Raw genomic sequence first — 18,182 nt, 5'->3', positions numbered from 1 at the left:
GATAATTGATAAGAGCAAAACATTGGAATAAGCCTGTAACACTCCCAAACTCAGTGCTTGTTTGTGATTATTTCAACAAATGCTCTTTCTTGAAAATAAGTGTCTGCAGAAAAGGCAGCCACATCTCTCTGTTCAGCAGGTAGCCCACTGCTTGTGGTGGAAACAGGTAATTCTGTTCACAGCTATTTATATGCAGGCAAAGAGATGCAGCTGTATCAATTCTGACCTTTCAGTTATTTATGCTGGGTCTTTTTGTACTACAAAAAAAAAAAGAGAGAGAGAGAGCTCAATTATAAGCAAATCAGGAGACTAATCTCATTTCATTGGAATGAGAATTTAAGCAGTATAATTTCTTTAGATTTTCACTTATATGTCTGTTTTTATGTCCACAAGTATCAAAAATCTGTTGCTACCTATTAAAAAATATCTGAAAAGATGAAAAGTAACAGCTGTCGTTTTTGTAGTCTAAGATACAGTTTCTCATGTTGCCATGGACTGATATGGAAGGAGCCTTGGCAAAAAACTTTGTGTTGAATGGTCTCAAGGAATATATGCTAAATTAGCATTCAGGGAAATTGCATGTGAAGTATTAGTGACTAAGATTTCTCACTTCTTGTATGATCCTTGTTAGTTTCTTTAACTTGATACTTCTCCATTTGCTTACAGGATGGCCCTGAAGCTGGACAAACGGTGAAGGTGAGTGCTTCTTATGCAAAGTAAAAATTAAGAGACTATTAAAAAAACTAATAAGAGATCAAAGCTAGTCATCTGCAGACCATTGCTGTATTGTTATTTTATCCTTGACATCAAAAAATCCCAAGTGTGCAATAGCTGTAAATACTTTATATTGAAATGACACAGGGAAATATTTTCAGATTTTATATTTAGACAAAAATTTTCACTCCTGAAAATATCTTTTCTAAGCTGCTGGGTGTATTTATACACGGAAAGACTGAAAAAAGAAGCATCTGTAAGGTTGTTGTTTGTTTTATGGAGAAAATATTGCCCTTGCATTCGTAATCTCTTTGTTTGTCTTTTTATTGCCTAATGAGTTGTAGCTAATTATAGGAACAGTTAAACTGAGCCACATCATGAATATATACCTTTTGTCTAGGCTTTCTCTCTGCATATTCATATCACGTTCTTCTTGCTGAAGTTCAAATGTAATGGAGCCAGTGTAGCTGAAAAACAGATTTTAAGTGTACTTCTGAAAAAAAGGCAGGAGGGTAGAGAGGAAGAGAAGGATTATGATTATTCTCTCTACTTGAGTAATAACATAGATAACATCCAAGATGGCTCTCCAGCCATGTTTCACTGACTTGCAATGCAAATGCAAATGCATGTGTAGTGAGATTATGTGCCTGAACAGTAGATAAAGGCTATTTTTTACATTTGGAATCAAAGGAGAGTCAAATAAGGCTATGGCTTAGCACTTTGCAAAATCAAATTATATGTCTCAAGGAAGGTGTTGGGGTAACATAACTAACAACCAAATGATGGCATATAGGAGCATTTTGCTACTTTTAAATTTGCTGTGTTGACATTATTTTTCCTACTTCTTTGTGTTGTCTGCTTTGAATAATTAACAGAGGGGTAATAGCGAGAGAGAAAGACATTGGAAAGTCAAGTTATGAAATTAGAAAATCAAGGAATATAATACATTTTACTTCAGTACTGCAACAAAACATTATTTGGCTTGTAGTGTATGCTGGGTGGGTTTCACTGGGAATCCTTGTTGACAGGAAAAAGTCTCAGTTTAAATAATGTCTGCAGTACATTTATCATTAAGACTGTCGTTTTTTAACAAGCAGATCACAGAATTTCTTGTAGCATCTTGGACAGATATTTTTTTCTGTGTAAAGAAAAGGTTTATAGGAATGATTATATTAAAATATGAGAGTTTGCTAATAGAAATGAGCAAAACTAGATGTAAAAATTCCCATCTTCTTTGATTGTGCGTGTAACAAATGCTTATGTAGGCCTTTAAAAGGCATGAAATTCTGTATCATTTTATATTCATGCTGGAGGCAATGCAGAGCATGAGGTGTTAATGTATCCAACACACTGCAAAATGGTAGCCACCCTTCATGCTTCCTTCTCACACTTTTAATAAGCAGTGAGATGAAAATGACCTGCTCTTACAGCTGTGAACCCTTAGACTCTGTAATAAAGACTGTGTATACATAAATCAGAGGTTACCATTTTGCATTTCTCTACTTTTCTGCATCATTGGGCAACACAGTAATGTACCCTCACCACTTCGGGGTGTTCATAATCCAGAAATGCCAACAACTATTTTATTCAAAGGACTTAAAGCTTTCAAAACTTGAATTGGAGAAGAAATTGTTGTGATCAAGATCTTCTTTTAAAGTGAACAATAGAGTGGGTAAATAAATACCTCCTGTTTAAACTGTTTTGAATCAGAAAGTTTGAAAAAATACCTATGTGAGCTACAAATAAGTTACGAACCCTACATTCAATATGTTGTGTTTCTGTAGGTGTTTTTTCTTCAAGTATCAAAATGCACAATAATCCAGTCTTCCTCTAAGGGAACTGTTAATTAAAATTTCTGGAGCAAACTAAACATTAGAAAAACATTCTAATGGTTAGAACAGCAAAGCATTAAAATAAATATCCAAGGGAGTTTGTTGAGCCTCTGTTTCACTGGTGTAGGCAACCGTATGTCAGGAGCTAATTAGGTGTAGCTGATCTTGCTTTGAATGGGGTCACATACCAGATGGCTTCCAGAGTCCTTTCCATTCATTTTTTGTATTATTCTGTATACTTGTATAAATACAGACTGCTGTATGTGCTATGTTGGAAAAGAATTACAGGCAGGAGGAAGAAAACTGATTATTTAACTGGTCATTGCAAAGCTTTACTACAAAATGGGAAGAGCTATCAGCCTAGCTGGAGATAAACTGTGAAATTTTTGTCTGAAGAAAATGAGGAAATGAGCTTTTTTGTCAACAAGAAGGAATAGTAATCCAGGTCCAAACACAAATCTTGGACCTCAGTTTGAGAATGAGTCTCAGGTCTTTTTTTTACTATGGAGATGCTGAAAATAATATGTGCAATGTATGTGCCAGGTTTAAAGGACATTATCCTTCAGTGTTATTTTGTATAGAAATCAATGATAAGCTTGTCTGGCTACATCACATGTTCATTTTGCTGGCATGAAACTTGCTGATATGTGCAGGTTACAGTCAGATGTACCCTGTACTGCCATGTCAAGATACTTTAGTGTGGTGTCTTTTGGAGGAAAACCTTCCTAGTTACCTAGTGGGAAGCTGATTATAATCTAACATGTATGTCCATTATTGCTGTACTCTCTTCCTTGTGGGTACTGTCCTCCTCTGAATCTAAACTAGCAAAGCCTGCAGAACAGAGTTCCAGGGAAGCTTATGGTGCTTTCAAACATCCCCATTGAAGTCTGTATGTTTGAATGAGTTTTTGGAAAAAATGAATGTCTCCTGACCCTCAGCTTGCCAGTACTTTGGAAGTGGAGATGGGGCTTTTCTTACCCTTTAGCAGCTAGAAATGTACAGTGAATGTACTGACCCATGTCCCGGGTCTCAGATCATAAAATAGTACAATATATTGCTTCATAGTTTTTTTTTTCATAGCCATCCACAGATTCTGCCTGTTCCAGCTGTGTCACCTATTTATGAGGTGAACAAATGACCCCTCCAAAGGTGGTCACAGACTTGCACATTTTGTCTTTTATTGTAAGAAGTTCTTACACCAACTCATAACAGAGATCCTGCACGTGTCTGAGCAGTGTGTCATCAAGCATAACCATCTTCCATCGTTGAAGATATTTTGGATACTTCTTACTTGACAAAGAAAGGGAATTGTGTTTTGGTCCTCTCTTAAAGAATATTTATCTCTGCAGTTTTGAACTGTTTTTCTTGGAGAACACAAAATCCACATTGTCCTTTCACCAGGAATGGAGGGAGAGTTTCATGTTGGTTCTGTTTGAAAATGTCTTAAATATCCAGGCAATTTCATGGATCAGGGAAATCAGCTCTACATCTTAATGCTGTGTCAAGTGAGTGATGTTTCAATATTTCCCCTGTATATTTTATAACCTTCTTTTCAATGCCAAGTCAGCAAATGCTTAAGCTGCTTTGGTGGATGTATAGCATAGTGTAGAGTAAACTCTCAGATTTACCTTTTATGTGAAATTCAGTCACAAGAAACTCCATGCACTCTGTAAAGGCTAAACAAATCAAGCTGCCAGGAGCATGATGCAACTAATTTATCCGTCAAGACGACAATATTGCACAGCAAGTGTCCATTGCACAAACACATATGAACACATACTCTGTTTTGCAGCAGTGTTGAAGTCTCCAGCAGCTCAGCACCTCCACTACTGTCTGTCAGTGAGTGTCTGCTTGCCAGTTGCAGGTTCACAATAATAAATGAGAAAGTGAGGCTGATGATGGCAGTGTGGGTGTATGTGCAAAAATTTATTTTATATGTTACACGTTCCACTAATTATTTTACACTGAGAACACTGTCTCACCATAATTTTTTGATGTACGTGTTTCTTTCCTAGATGTTTTCTTAGTGTTCTGTTGCATCAATCCACCTGGCTCACACACTCTTTATAAATCTTTACTTGAACTGTGGAGTTTTTCTGTGAGTTTACTTAAGCCCATAGCTGAATGCTCTTTCATGCTATTTATCTGCTTATTTCTGCTCCTGAAGTACTGGACTTCAGGTACGAGTCTTTAAATTCTTTAAAATTCTTTAAAAGTCTTTAAAAGATCACATTTCAGATTGATTGCATCAGAAGGATTAAATTCATTAACTGAAATACTTTGGATGCCTCAGCCTACTTTCCCTGCAGACTGGCAGATACGAGTCCTTTAACAGGGTATTGGAAACCACCTTTTGCTCTGCTAAAAGAACAATAAAATCTGGTGGTTGAGAAATGCCAAGATTTTTGTTAACTCTAAACAAGTATAAAAATTCAAGTAGAAAAAAATAGAAAAAACGAGTTTTTGAAAACCAGATTGTACTGAAACATGAACAAATGGTCTTGTTTGCTTTGCTCTCAAGAATCATGAATGTCTTGAAAGCTTGTGGGATGTCCAAAAAAGATTTGATGAAATACAGCAGTCTCTTTGAATTGCTTTAAGAACCACACTAATAGTATTTAGTTGGAGAATATGTAATATTGCAGATAGGTAATTGGTAGAGCAAATGGAGTAGTCTCAGGGCTGCTATGTCTGGTTTGGGTTCATAATTTTTTTCTATTTCAGTACTATACTTAGGGTGGGGTTTGGTGGGATGTTAGTGGTTTATGTTTTCCAAGCAAGGATTATACTGCCCCTTACAGAGATGAGGAAGCAGAAGGGGCATCCAGATAAATTGCTTCCCTTCTCTTAAAGCCTTTTTCCACTGTACACCCATGTAAAGTTACAGAAGCTTTTTGAAGACTGAAGGAGATGAAAGAATACAGCCTAGTGATTGATGGACATGACACCATCCTAACTGAGAATACCAAAGGCTCCAAGGCACTGATAAATTGAAATTATGTCCTGGATAATGAAGCCTGATCTAGAAATATAGGGTTGTGAGGCTCCCTGAAGGGATGGAGACAGAAATTTTTGGAAGATTCTCTTCAGCAGTGAATTATAATGGTTCTGAATCCGGATGATTTTGAATTTCCAGTAGTGAATGTCATGACCTCAGAATGTCGTGACATGTCAGTTGTAACTCTGACTTGTAAAGGAATATTATTCTCTGCCCTGGACAAGCACAGAATAATTTGGACTTGAATGTAACTTAAAAAAAAACCAAACCAAAAACCCCCAAAATAAAGCCCCACAACAACAACAACAAAAAAAAAAACCAAAAAAAACCAAAAAAACCCACAAAGCCACCAGGATTAAAAATGTGCAACTATTAATGAGGAAAGAAAATAAATTTCAAGATTCAAGTTGAAGACCGATAATGGGAAAGATTTCACTTTTCTGTGCTAGCAATTCTACCCTTCTTTCCTACCATATGGATTTCTGAGATGAATATTCTCTTTAGGTAGTGTAATTCCAAAAATATCCCCAGAGCTAGTCAGAGTTATTGACACTGCCTAAATTAAACTATAATAAGCGAGTGAGTGGGCTCAAATGCTTGTTTAAAATTGCCTTAGTGTACAGATATTATAAGTCGTGCAGCTGTGTTGGCCACATCCAGCATCTTGGCATTCTCTTGCTGGGTCTGAGCCCTCCAGCAGCAGCAGCAGCAGCACTGTGAGCTCCAGCCACTGCCTTTTTCTTCTCCCAAAGGTTCAAGGGGTGAGGGTTGAGCTGCAGGTATTGCTGCAGGGCTGTGTAGGGAATCTGAAGTTTCAGGAATGTCTGTGGGAACTCGGGTGTCCCAGCAGCTCATCCATATGGCAAGTGAGCTGTCACCCCACAGAGCCCTGCGTGTGCTGGGACACTGCTGCCCACTGGGACCAACACTGCCAGGGCTCCCCAGGCTCTGCCATGCTGGGCAGCTCCAGGTCATCCTGCTACTGCTTTGACAAAAGCATTCTAAATATCCTTTTTTTAAAATTTAATTCCCCCTACTGGTTTGTGTTTCAGTATTTACAGTTTTCATGACAGAGGAATCTTGAACAAATCAGTCATTGAAAAAGGTTTCTTTGGGAGGTTGGAAGCTCTTCAATTAATGTTTTTTTTTTTTCTATTAACAGAGTCACGTGTCAAAATGTGACATTGTTTCTAGCAGAAAAGTGGATAAATTTTCATCTGAAAATGTTTAATAGGGTATTTTGACAAAAAACTTCTTTTTTCTTTATGAAAACAACCTTTCTTAGAAATGCTTTCTGTTTTACTCCATTTGTACTTTGTGACAAAATACCCCTCTCAATATGAGGAAGGGTGTTGAGAAATCAATTAATTGCACTACATATTGCTCTTCATTTGCCCCACAATGACTGAGATTAGGATCGAAAATCTTACGTTTTAATTAGGAAATATCTTTCACTTCTTTGTTCCCATATTACAGCAATATGTTTGGTGTTCAAATCATTCTCTGTCTCGGAGTATGTACAATCAATCAAATACCACTTTTGAGTACAGGCTTTACAAATACCCTATTGTACAGTAAATATAAAACCTCTAGAAATCCAAGACAATGCATGAGGTCTAAAATCATTAATAGCATACTCATGGCTGTCTGATTAATTTTTGTGTGGTTAGTGTATGAATTTCTTTCCAAGCTCCATCTCATCCATAATGCTTTTTCTGTTTGTCAAGCTTGTATCTTATAAACCTCTTCATTTAAAGTGGAATGCTTTCTTTATTTTTCTTTTGTGTGTGTGTGTGTTAAAAAACATTGCTTTCAACTAGAATGTAACTCACCAAGAAATGTGCAAAAACATTCCCATTTATTTCAGACATGTAATTTGATGCTGTTTGGTTTTCTAGTAGGTGAAAATTGTTTATTAAGCAAGTGTTGCAAAGCTAGATTTCAGTTTAATAGGTTTTTCTGGCTCTATTAAAAGTAATATAATGCTTTATAACAGAATATTGTGTGCCAGTGCTGTGACCTCATGTGATTTTGCACATTTGTCTCTGAGTTCTTACCTACCAGATACAGCTTTTGCTTCCTCCAAAAATCCACCATAAATTTACCCCTTTTGCTGCCCACAGTTTAGAGGGGATGCCAAAGGGTCATGTGCAAAACAGACTTCTTCATACCAACCTCTGCCTTCTAGAAGCAGCCATCTAAGAACACTTAAAACTGTTTTGTGGTTGAGTTTATTGGGTGTTCTTGCCCGAAGGCATTTTCACTTGACCTGTGTTAAAGTTTGGTGCCTTGGCTGTCTGGCTGGATGCTGCGACATCCAGGGAAGGGCAGAATCAGAGTGCTTTGCTGGTGCTAATGACCCACTTTCAGGCAGACAAAGGGGACCCATTTATTAGAGTTCTGGCTGCCTGATCAATGTGCTAATGAAGAAAATGTTAAGTTGGCTTCATTTTTTTTTTTTCCTTTAAAGTGATCTCTTTCTGAAAATGAAAAAACTGTCTATTTATAGCTGTCCCTGCAGTTCCTCAGGGAGCCTGGACAGCTTGAATGAGTTGCTTAAAAATTTCAATAGGGAAAGAGTGCATGCAATGTTTGTGCGTGTGATCCGGGAATGGATGCCTTTTGTAGCCCTATTATTCCTTTGGAACATGAAAGAGTAGGTGGTTATGCTGTCCTGTAACCTTTTGAAATTCTAAGACCATCTAAAATTACAAGTAAACCAGATTGTTGTAGCAAAAGAGATTTAAAGAAAGGCCAAGTCATTATTCCTGTTCTGTTTTGGTGAAGAGGCTGGGGTTGGTAATAACTGTGTCCTTTAGAGGCAGTGCAGTCTCATGGGGTAATGCTCTGCTCTAAACGTGCCAGAAGAGCTCACCTGAATCTGTGGCATTTTGTTGTTCCCTGCTTTTTTCATTTGTACCATGTCTTGCTTCTATCCTGAGCTTTTCTGTCTCCCAGCCCTTCTCCCAAGACCTGAGGCTTGGCTTTGTGCAGGGTGGGGATGCTTTGCTATGGCAGTCCCAGGCAGACAGGACAGCAAGCCCAAGTGGAGAACCCTGAGAAACATGGAAATTAAGTTTGTCTGCATAAAGAGATGCATGCAGGCTGGATTTGTTAGTGTGGGCTTCAGTCTGGGCTAAGAGACTGCCTCTGCTTATGGACTGGACAATATGCAGCCAGAACAAATCTGTCTCTGCCTTTACCCCTGTGCAAAGAGCAGTGTTAAGAGTGGTGTGTCCATGAAGCCTGCCCACTACCACATCAGAGAAGGGAAAACCTTAGCCTGTGGTAAAGACAGAAGATTGGAAAGGCATCCTGTGTTTGCTGGACTGCTTGTCTCTTTGGAAGGGTAACAATTTTTTCTCCTTTGTTAAGGTCTCCTAGATTTTTATCTCTGTAAAATCAAATCCATATTTTCCTCTTCAAGTTACACTTTTTGTGAGTTACCTCCTTCATTGCTACCATGAAAATCTTCATTTCATGTTGTCTGCCTGGCATCATTGATTCAAATACTCTCTGTGAGAAGCTGGAAAAAATAAACTAGACCAGATGGAAAGTGCTCATGTGAATAATTGTCTTGATCTTGCATGTAAAGGTGTTAAAATCTGGAATTTCAAATTCCCTGTCTGATTTCATGACCATTGATTTTTTTTTTTTTTTTTTTTTTTTTTGTCTGACTAAGTCTAGTTTTTAGTATTTGAAATAAATAATAATGTTCAGAGGTAGCAGGTTTGGGTTTTGGTTTTTTGTTTGGTTTGGGTCTTTTGGGTTTTTTTGTTGGTGTTGGTTTGGGTTTTTTTTTGTTGAATATGAAAATAGCTTTATTAGTTCTCCATTGAGAAGGTGTAGAAAAGAAAGAGTACTGTGATGTTTTCTCACCTGGCCTTCCATCACACCTCAGCTGGAGAGAAGTTATCAGTGGTGGTTAATTAAGGAGTGGATCAGTTCACACTGTATTTAATGGATGTTTTTTTCTGCAAATTAGTTATCCCTAAACGCAGCAAAAGCCATTCTTTCAATTGTGTCCTTTTGGTGAGGCCACCCTGGGTTACTTTTAGAATTACAATCTAGCAGAATATGAATCTGTAATCTGTCTTTGATTCTCTGAGCCTCATGTAAGTAAAATAGCCTTCATCTCTGGAGCTAGATTATTCTCTGGTATAAATGGTTCTGTTCACTTGTGAAAATATCAATGGAGCTTTTGCCATTTCTGTAGAAAGATTTTTGACCCTGTTTGTTTAAGCAGAATTTTAATTTCATATAGTTTCTCATTTAGGCTTAAAATTATCAGTTGTATAAGGCAATCTAGTAATTCCAAATGCAAAATAGCATTTTGAGAAAATAACCTACAAAATATATACTGATATAATTTTTGTTTTTTTTTTTCTTTAAATATCTTCTACTTCACCTGACCAATTTCCCTGTTTCAGTAACTTTCAAGTAAAAAATAAGGAAAAATTACCAGAACTTATTGGGTTATAATAAACTCCCCTCAGTCCATATACGTTTAGTTTCTTTCATGCACATCAATGAAAATTATGCCTACATCCTGGGTTGAACAGGCTCTGTTGTTTCATTTCTTTGCTTTGTTTTCAGTATAAAATCTTGTCCTGTAGTCAGTTCTGCAGGACATACATGCTTTCCTGCTGCTCTATTATTTGTTCTGCTTGATATGTTCAGTCTGAGAAATTTCTTTTGCATAGTGAAGGTAGAAAGTGAATAAATTTTTTAAAATGTAACAGATTTTTTGGACACACATTAAAAAAGGATATGCAAATTGATTAATAAATGGCTATTGATCACTGCTGAAGCCTCAATAAATAATTTTTCACCTGCACAATTCCTTGTTTCATGTTATTAAATGATCAAATCCATAACTAGTTAGAAGCTCAGCCTTTTAGAATTAAATGAGCTTCTCAAGATAGCGAAGTTGTGTTTTGGAGCAACAAAGGCAGGGCCTAGTTACATGGATTTATGATTTAATTTTCTGTGTAATCTAATTTAGTGTAACTATTGAGTTTCTGAGAAGAATGAATTTTTATTAGATTTTGTGGACAAAAATAAATATAAAATATAGGATAGTTCATCCATTTTCTATAGAATATTGAGAGAAGTGACTCATGGTCACTTCTCAAAGTACCCAAAGGTGTCTTCTTTCCCCATGTCCTGTGCTTTAGCTGTATTCCACAGCAGTCAGTCACCCTCCACACCCCAGCCAGGTGCAGTACATTAGAAAGACCCAAAATCCAGAGGATACAAAACTCCTTTCTGTGGGAAACTTAATTCATTTTCGTTAAAGCTTTATCGTTCCTCATTTCTGTAGTAGATGTCAATATTTTACAGAGAGAATTGAGTACGTGAAGGTCCTGGGAAAGAGGTGCATTGGAGAAGGGAAGTAAGTAAATACAGCTCTTCAGTTTGACTTACATTCACCTAATCAGGAGCTTTAAGAGCAGATTGTGGGTGAAGGAAATAAATCTTCCAGCTCGTTCCCCTTCTGCATGAAAAATGTTGTATGCCAAAGCACTGCTGTCCTGGGTGACAGAACTCCTTGGGTGTAAAGCCTCAGCATAATGCTGTACCACAGCAACACCCTGGTGGCATCTGTGGCTCAGGTGTTGCCTGAGATAGCAGCAGGACGAGCAATGCCATCTCCTCCAGTAACAATTAGGGCTGTGTTTTGCTTGCATTTGCTGGGCTTGCCTGGCAGCAGGTGGAAGCAGGGAGACAGATTGCTGCTTCTGCTGTAGGAAGCACTGAGCTTACCTGCACAGAGTCTGCACATCTGCACAGACCTGGGAGTGCCTTCAGCTGGGGTTGTGCTGGGGAACGTGGTGTTGCTGGGCTGCCTCACCACAGCTCGGTTAGTGTAGGGCTCAGTAGAGCTCATTGCCCCAGCCAGAGCACTTTTCCCTTGGCTTTGTTTAATGGAGCATCCTTGTGTTATGCTTGCAGTTACCACTCCAGCCCTGTGCTTGCCTGAGGCCAGGCTTCTGCCTTTGAGGTGCAGAGCCAGCCTGGGGCTCGCTGTGGTGATGGGATGAGTGCTGGGTCTGTTCACTGGTAGCATGTGCAGTAATGGCCCTGGAAGGAAGGAGTGGCCATTAAGTGATAATGTGGCTTCAGTCAAAATTCTCTGAGCTCAATGCAGGGATTCAGTGCTCTGGGGATTTTGAACCGGCACAGTAGAGGAGTGGGGGTTGGCCTTTCCTTGCTTGTTCATTACACAAAGTGCATGGGCCCATTTTTTTAAACACCTCCTTCCATTTTCTTCTGACTGACATGTTGACTTTCTATATGAGTCTTTCAAAGTGTTTATTGAACACCTGGATACATAAGCAAAAAAGCTGTTCAGTAGTTGCCTGCCTGGTTGACTCTATAATTAGCAGCCGATTGCGATGAGTGGCATCCTGTTCTTAATGGCTAGGGCTGTGTTTTGCTTACCTTGGTTTGACTTGACCTCAGCAGGTCTGGGCTGGCAAAAAACCACAAGCCCTGTTCAGCAGAATATCCCCATGTCACTCCAGTAAAACAGGATGTGTGAATACAGAAGTGAAAGGCAGAACATCTGCAGTAACTGATGAGTGGAACATGCAAACAAATTTCAATAGGCAGGCAAAGACAGGTTGAAGACCCTATTGGGAAATGATAAATTGCTGTTAAATGTTATAATTATCCTGTGACATTCAGAACTGAATCTTTACTATTTTTTGCTGAAAACTTAAAAAATAACAGAAAGACGTAATATGGTTTCATAAATTAGCTATAGAGTGAAAAAAATGAGAACACAACAGAAAATTAATATTTATCTTTTACCAGTATGTAACAGGCTTTGTTAAAAGATGTCTGAAAGTGAAGAAGAGTTTGTTAGTCAAATTAAAATTTTAATTGCAAACGTAATTGATTATACTCAGCATGCTCATTAGGTTAAGGGAGAATATGAGTCAACTCTCAAGGTCATTACAGTAATAGATATTGTAGGCATGTAATTTGTGATAAGCTGGTTCATGAACATCTAATTGCTCATTCATGGCTGTGTGTCTGGCACTTTTACTCCCCAAACACCTCTTTCTCCAATTTATTTAACACCCCTTAATATTCCAGGGTCAAATTTACTACAGGAGGCATCAAGCGGTGAATTTTCAACCTCCAAATTATTACACCATTTCACCCCTTTTGTGCCTCAAAGACAGTGCCTGCATTACTAAAAATCAGTGGTCTGGCACTAAGCAGGGTACATCACAAATAGCAATACTTACCCACAGAGACAAGCTAGAATTTCTCATGGAAAACATCTGTTCTCTGCCCTCCCTGATGGCAGTCATACATTGGAGTAGGATGCCAGAAGAGATGTTATTTAAAAAAAATGCACTAATTAATCAGAACTTTGTATTGTTCCTTGGAAGAACATACAATAATTGTGTTTGGTTAACTCTTTCATTATTAATTCATTTTAGAACTTGGACAAAAACTCATTGACGTTAGCTGTTCCTTTGGCTGAAAATCTATCAAAATGTTTTATCAGATGGTACAACCATTCAAAATAGAAAGAACCCCTTAAAATACATATTAACTACAAGTAACAACTGTACCTCACTTTGATATAATGCTTTATATTGTTACATCTCAGAGAATGAATCCCTGTCCTCATTACTGAAATGCAAATAGTGGAAATCACTGTCCAGGCACAGGCAACAACATGAGGGTGGCAGCAGGAATTGAAGCCAGGCAGCTTGAGTGGGAGGTTGACTCATTTTCTTCCTTCTCTCCACAGTCACTCCATCTTAACACAGGAGCAAACTCTTCTGATTCATTAATCAGTTCTGTTCTGTTCTGCATGTAGCACTGTTGAGTGGTGGTTGAGGTAAGACATCCAAAATAATTCCCATTAGATCAAGAAGTTTGATTCAGTCTGTAGTGCAAGAGGGAAAATACAAATTTTCATTCGTGTCTTCGGCTGTATTCCAGGAATCAAGGATTTGGGGGTTTGTTTCAAATTTTCTTTTATTTGTTTTTTTAATAGTAATGAAGTTGACTTTCAGATCATGATAGTTTTCCTTTATAAAAATCTCAGTATTTGGAAGACACTGTTTTCACTTGACATGACATACTCTGTTATTATCAATTGCTTATTACTGAAGAATCCAAGAGATATAGATACTGAGTTATATACCAAATGAGTTTCAGTATGATTTCAAAGCCATTCTTTGTTAATATTTTTGTAAGATTCAAATGTTGGAAGTCCCTCTTTGTAAAAAGGTTCTAATTTTCCATATACTGGACCTACTCTAATCTTAGTCTGTGGTACTACAATTTTACTCTATTCTGTAACTCTCCTTTGCAATATAGAAATTACTATGTTGACTGACTGACTGATATTGCAAAAAAATCCCCATGCTTCCAATATATATCAATGCCTATAACAACCTTGTAGACTGACCTGCTGAAAAAAAAATGTTATGCACACACACTGCCATCTGTTGTGTAGTTATTCTTCAGTAATAGAGCATAAACTGGAGATGTGTTAAAGTAATTTAGTAAGTCGACAAATATGAGACTTTGGTAAATATAGTGTGTTACACTGAGTTTAATTATTAAACATTGTCATCTCCAAGAATATAGCAGGTATACCAGTTATACCTTGTTTTATCCATTAAATACTTATGTCAGAGCTAGTTATGAGGAACAAGATGTGAAGTATAATGATTTCTTAATTTTAAAATAAGGATTCAGATAATTCTGTGGTTGATACAAAGCCCATTAAAAAGTCTGGGAAGATCTGAGTAACGAATAAGAATGTCAATAAGTCCTAAACATCATTCAATGAGTTCAGAGTGTACATTCACATTTATAGTGGTGGTTTTGCTGCTTTATCACTCAGGTCAGAAGTGGGAGCTAGTGGTACCCAAAAATCCCAGGTACCTCCAAGAATTAGGTGCTGTTGTTTAGTTAGGCTATTGCAGGAAACACTATAGAAGAATGAAAAAAAAATTTTGGCTTCTTGTAACATTGCAGTTCTCAAAATGGTGTTTAGATATCCTAATGCAGAGGTTTCAAATGAAGCCTTTCCCAGTATCCTACCTCTCTGCTAATTTCCTTTTTTTCTTTTTTCATTAAGAAAAGATAAATTGTATCCAATTATTGAAAATTACGTAGGTCATTATCATGAATGAAACTGCAATTAAACGCAGTTTTCACAAAGAAATAAGAGGTTATCTTGTCATCATGTAGATGTTAGTGTGGATTGCTTGGCTGGAACTCCTGCCTGCAGGCCAAGATTATATTAGGGTCAAGTCCTACATCAGACTGAAGAGCTGCATTTGACTAGGACTCTGCTAAGAGACTTCTAATTGCCCTCAAGAACTGAAGTCCAAATCACAATCCAAGTGGATGTTCACTGTCTTGTAGCAGTTTTTATTTAAGCAATCAGCAGATGACAATTCTTTTTTCCTAAGCAGAAATTGCTCCTTCCCATGGATAAAAAAAAAAAGAGCCCTGGCAGCTGGCTTTGTGACACTATGAAGTGGGCATGGGGTGATCTGTTCCCCTATACCAGCTTCCCAAAATGCTGTGGGATCCAGAGCCAGCCTCTCTTGGCTGAGGCTGTGCACAAAGACACAGGTTTTGTCCCAAAGGACCGGTGATTTTACTGCAAAAGAGAGGTGACAGGATGGTGAGAGTGCCTTTCCTGTCCTACCCCTCCTGCTGCTGGGGGTCATTCTGGGCATCATTCCCTCCTTGTGCCAGCAGCCTGCCAGGGCACTGGAGTAAGATTCTTCTGTACTTGGTAGGTCTTTAATTTGACCCTAAATATTTTTTCTTTTAAAACATATGCAACCAAAGGACAAAAAAGAAAACAAACAAAAAAAAAACCCCACCACCGAACAAACAAAAAGCCAAATAAACAACAGAAAAAACCCCAAACCAGCAAACCAAACTCCCAAACAAGCCAAATCCTCAATGTCACCACAATGATACTGGAATAAATGTAGTTGTGAGAAAACAGGTCTGGTACACCAAAAAGATGGCAGGCTGAAGTATGGCCAGAGACACCCACCTTGTGTGGTCACACATTTGGGCTCCCTGGCACAGTTTTTGACTTCTCTTGGAGCTATGTTCCCCCCACAGTTCTCCAGCTTCAGGGCTGGTGGTGTTTCTATGTGCTTTGCAGAACAGGTGAAATTTATTGAGAGAATTAAGGAGGACTATAGGGACAACATTATTTAACTGCTTACATTACTCAGAATGCTGTACCTGAGGAAATGTAAAGAAACTAAATTTATTCTAGTCTCTTGCCAAATTTAATAAAATAATTTAACCCTCTAACTTATGTTAAACTCCATTGCAGTTTTCATATTAGTTTCACCTTAGTTTTCACTCTGATTATTACAGACTTGGCTGCAATCACTGGTAATTACAGCTTCCCATCCTTTTCCAGAAATACATAATGTGAAGTGTTTTGCACTTTATACTTCTTTCTATTTATTGTTCACATTCACTTGGATGTACTAATAAGCATTAACATGCAAATAATTATCATCAAGAACTGATATCCATAGAGGACAAATGCTAATACAGTTAATACATCAAATATGAAAGAGGCTTTTAATTAGAAAAAAAAAAAGATTAAAAATATTAGCTTTTTATATGAAAAGCATTTGCAATTATTATAAATTCTATTGAGCTTGCAGAAATCTTGAGCTTTGAGTTTGCAATATCTCTTATTAATGTTTAGCCTCAAGAAAAAGTTTATAATAAAGGGACTTATGCAGACAACAGATAAATAGAAACTATACAACCAAGAGGGTTGAAGAGCCCTGGGTATGTGTGTTGTCATTCTACCATGCTGATTTCCATCAGAGGTGCTGAATATGCTAGGAGTTGTAGTGAAGATGAAGTGAAATGCAATATGCAATGATAACAGCTAAGGCAAGAATGCCAGGAAATTATTTTCTTTTGATTTTCCTCTAAGTTTCTTTTTCTTGTTATTGCTTCCTGGAAATGGGAGAGGTCAGCCCTGATCCTGCACAGCCAGCTGGCTGGCCTAAATCTGCAGATACTGGTGGAATGGTAGTTGGGGGAAATGTAATGTACCATAAAAGGGAGGTCAGTGTGGGTAATGTAGTGTCTCTTGCTGGTTTTGGAAACTGTGAATATCTCCTGTGGATTGGAAGGAGATTTTATCTGTGCAGGGAATCTGTGCCTCACGGCTTTGCTGCCTCTTTGCACCAGTATCCGAGTCCTTCTGTGTGTGGATGCACGTGGCTGGGACTTCAGTGTGGAAGAGGCAGAAAAGCAAATCTTCCCTGGGAAAAGACACAGTGCAGAGGGCCACGGGGTTGAGGTTATGAGGGAAAGGCTGGTGTGCTCTTGTCTCCAGGTAGTGTTGGATTTGGACAAGGTCAGCACGAATCAAACAGAGGAGATGGAGCTGTTAAAGCTGGGTGAGGTGAACCACCATTGTAAGCCAAATGCTTAAGAGGCAGACCTGGGATGATGGGACTTGGAAATGCTGTGTGCATCGAGGTTGAGTTGAATACTTGTCTCTAAATAAAATCTGCTAAAAGCAGTCCTCATATGAAAAATGAAAATGTACCAAACGTAAGAGCAATATCAGCACTTTGTTTTCACAGTGTTTGTAATAAATGCTTTCAGTGTTCTGAGGCTGAACTAGGAGAGGTTTTTTCCAAAATAATTTTTTTTGCATGGCCCAGTCAATAAATGCTAAACCTTAATGCTTTTTGCTAAGCATCATTATATTTTATGAATTTTTAATATAAATTAATCACTGAAATATTTAAGTCTTAATTAATTACATCAGAAATTTACAGCCAATGCAGTGTGATGTCTGTTAGAAAAATTACTTGATAGGCTTTCAGTCCTGCCATTGTTCTGGCTTGTCAATGAATTACTTAAATGTCATTTGTTAAATGAGTTAGGTCAATAAAGTCCTTTAGCTGTTTTTCAGAGAGTGAGCATTATTTCCAGATAATGTATATCTAATTCTCTTTTTGCTTTAGTCTGTCTGCATTGGCTAGTGTGGGTTATTATTAATTAGCCCTTCATAGCAGATTAGGTAGGAAAGATCATGATGCAGTAATAAGCAAGGGTTCACGGAGACAAAGTTCTTTAATTAGGAAGTATGGCTTAGTGGTGAGCAGTGTCTTCAAATGGATTGCCATCTGTTAAATTAAAGCTGATTTCCTTCATTTGCTTATATAATGTTTCTAAATAAAGTAGGGTTTTTTTATATATGGAAATTATATATTCCCTTTCATTATTTTTCTCTTAATTGATTCTGCATTCCTGTAATTAGTGAGCAATGAAAACATACAGTGCAAGAGAAGAGCCACAGTAATGGACAACATGACCCTGTAGTTACTGTCATATGAATTGTGGAGCATAATTCTGCTTTAAGATGTTCCTTTTGATGTGTTTAGATTAAATGAATGTAAATTCAAATTCTTGTTTCCAAGGGAATAAGCTGCATCAGTTTGTGTCCTTTTTAATACTGGTTACAGCAAACTCTACAGCACGCCCAGATATGTAGCCTTCTGCCTCTTAGGCAAAAAAGTCGAAGATTCTTGCTTTCAAATCCTTTGAAAACTTACTGATTTGGTTTGTAAATGAATGAAAAA

General features: G+C 37.7%; 1 protein-coding gene across 5 annotated transcripts in view; it reads left to right on the top strand.

Annotated features, from left to right (window-relative positions):
- The window catches only part of FHIT (fragile histidine triad diadenosine triphosphatase), a 513,616-nt gene that overhangs the window by 373,193 nt on the left and 122,241 nt on the right, over positions 1 to 18,182 (top strand). For all 5 annotated transcript variants that reach the window (XM_071756166.1, XM_071756165.1, XM_071756169.1 and 2 more), the window contains one exon: positions 667 to 696. In XM_071756166.1, the coding sequence (XP_071612267.1) occupies positions 667 to 696 (30 nt within the window). The remainder of the gene's footprint in view (positions 1 to 666; positions 697 to 18,182) is intronic.

The sequence above is a fragment of the Heliangelus exortis genome, chromosome 12 (genome assembly GCF_036169615.1).
Source record: "Heliangelus exortis chromosome 12, bHelExo1.hap1, whole genome shotgun sequence".
Lineage (NCBI taxonomy): Eukaryota > Metazoa > Chordata > Aves > Apodiformes > Trochilidae > Heliangelus > Heliangelus exortis.
The sequence above is the reverse complement of the archived record's forward strand: the minus strand, read 5'-3'. Positions and strand labels throughout refer to the sequence as shown.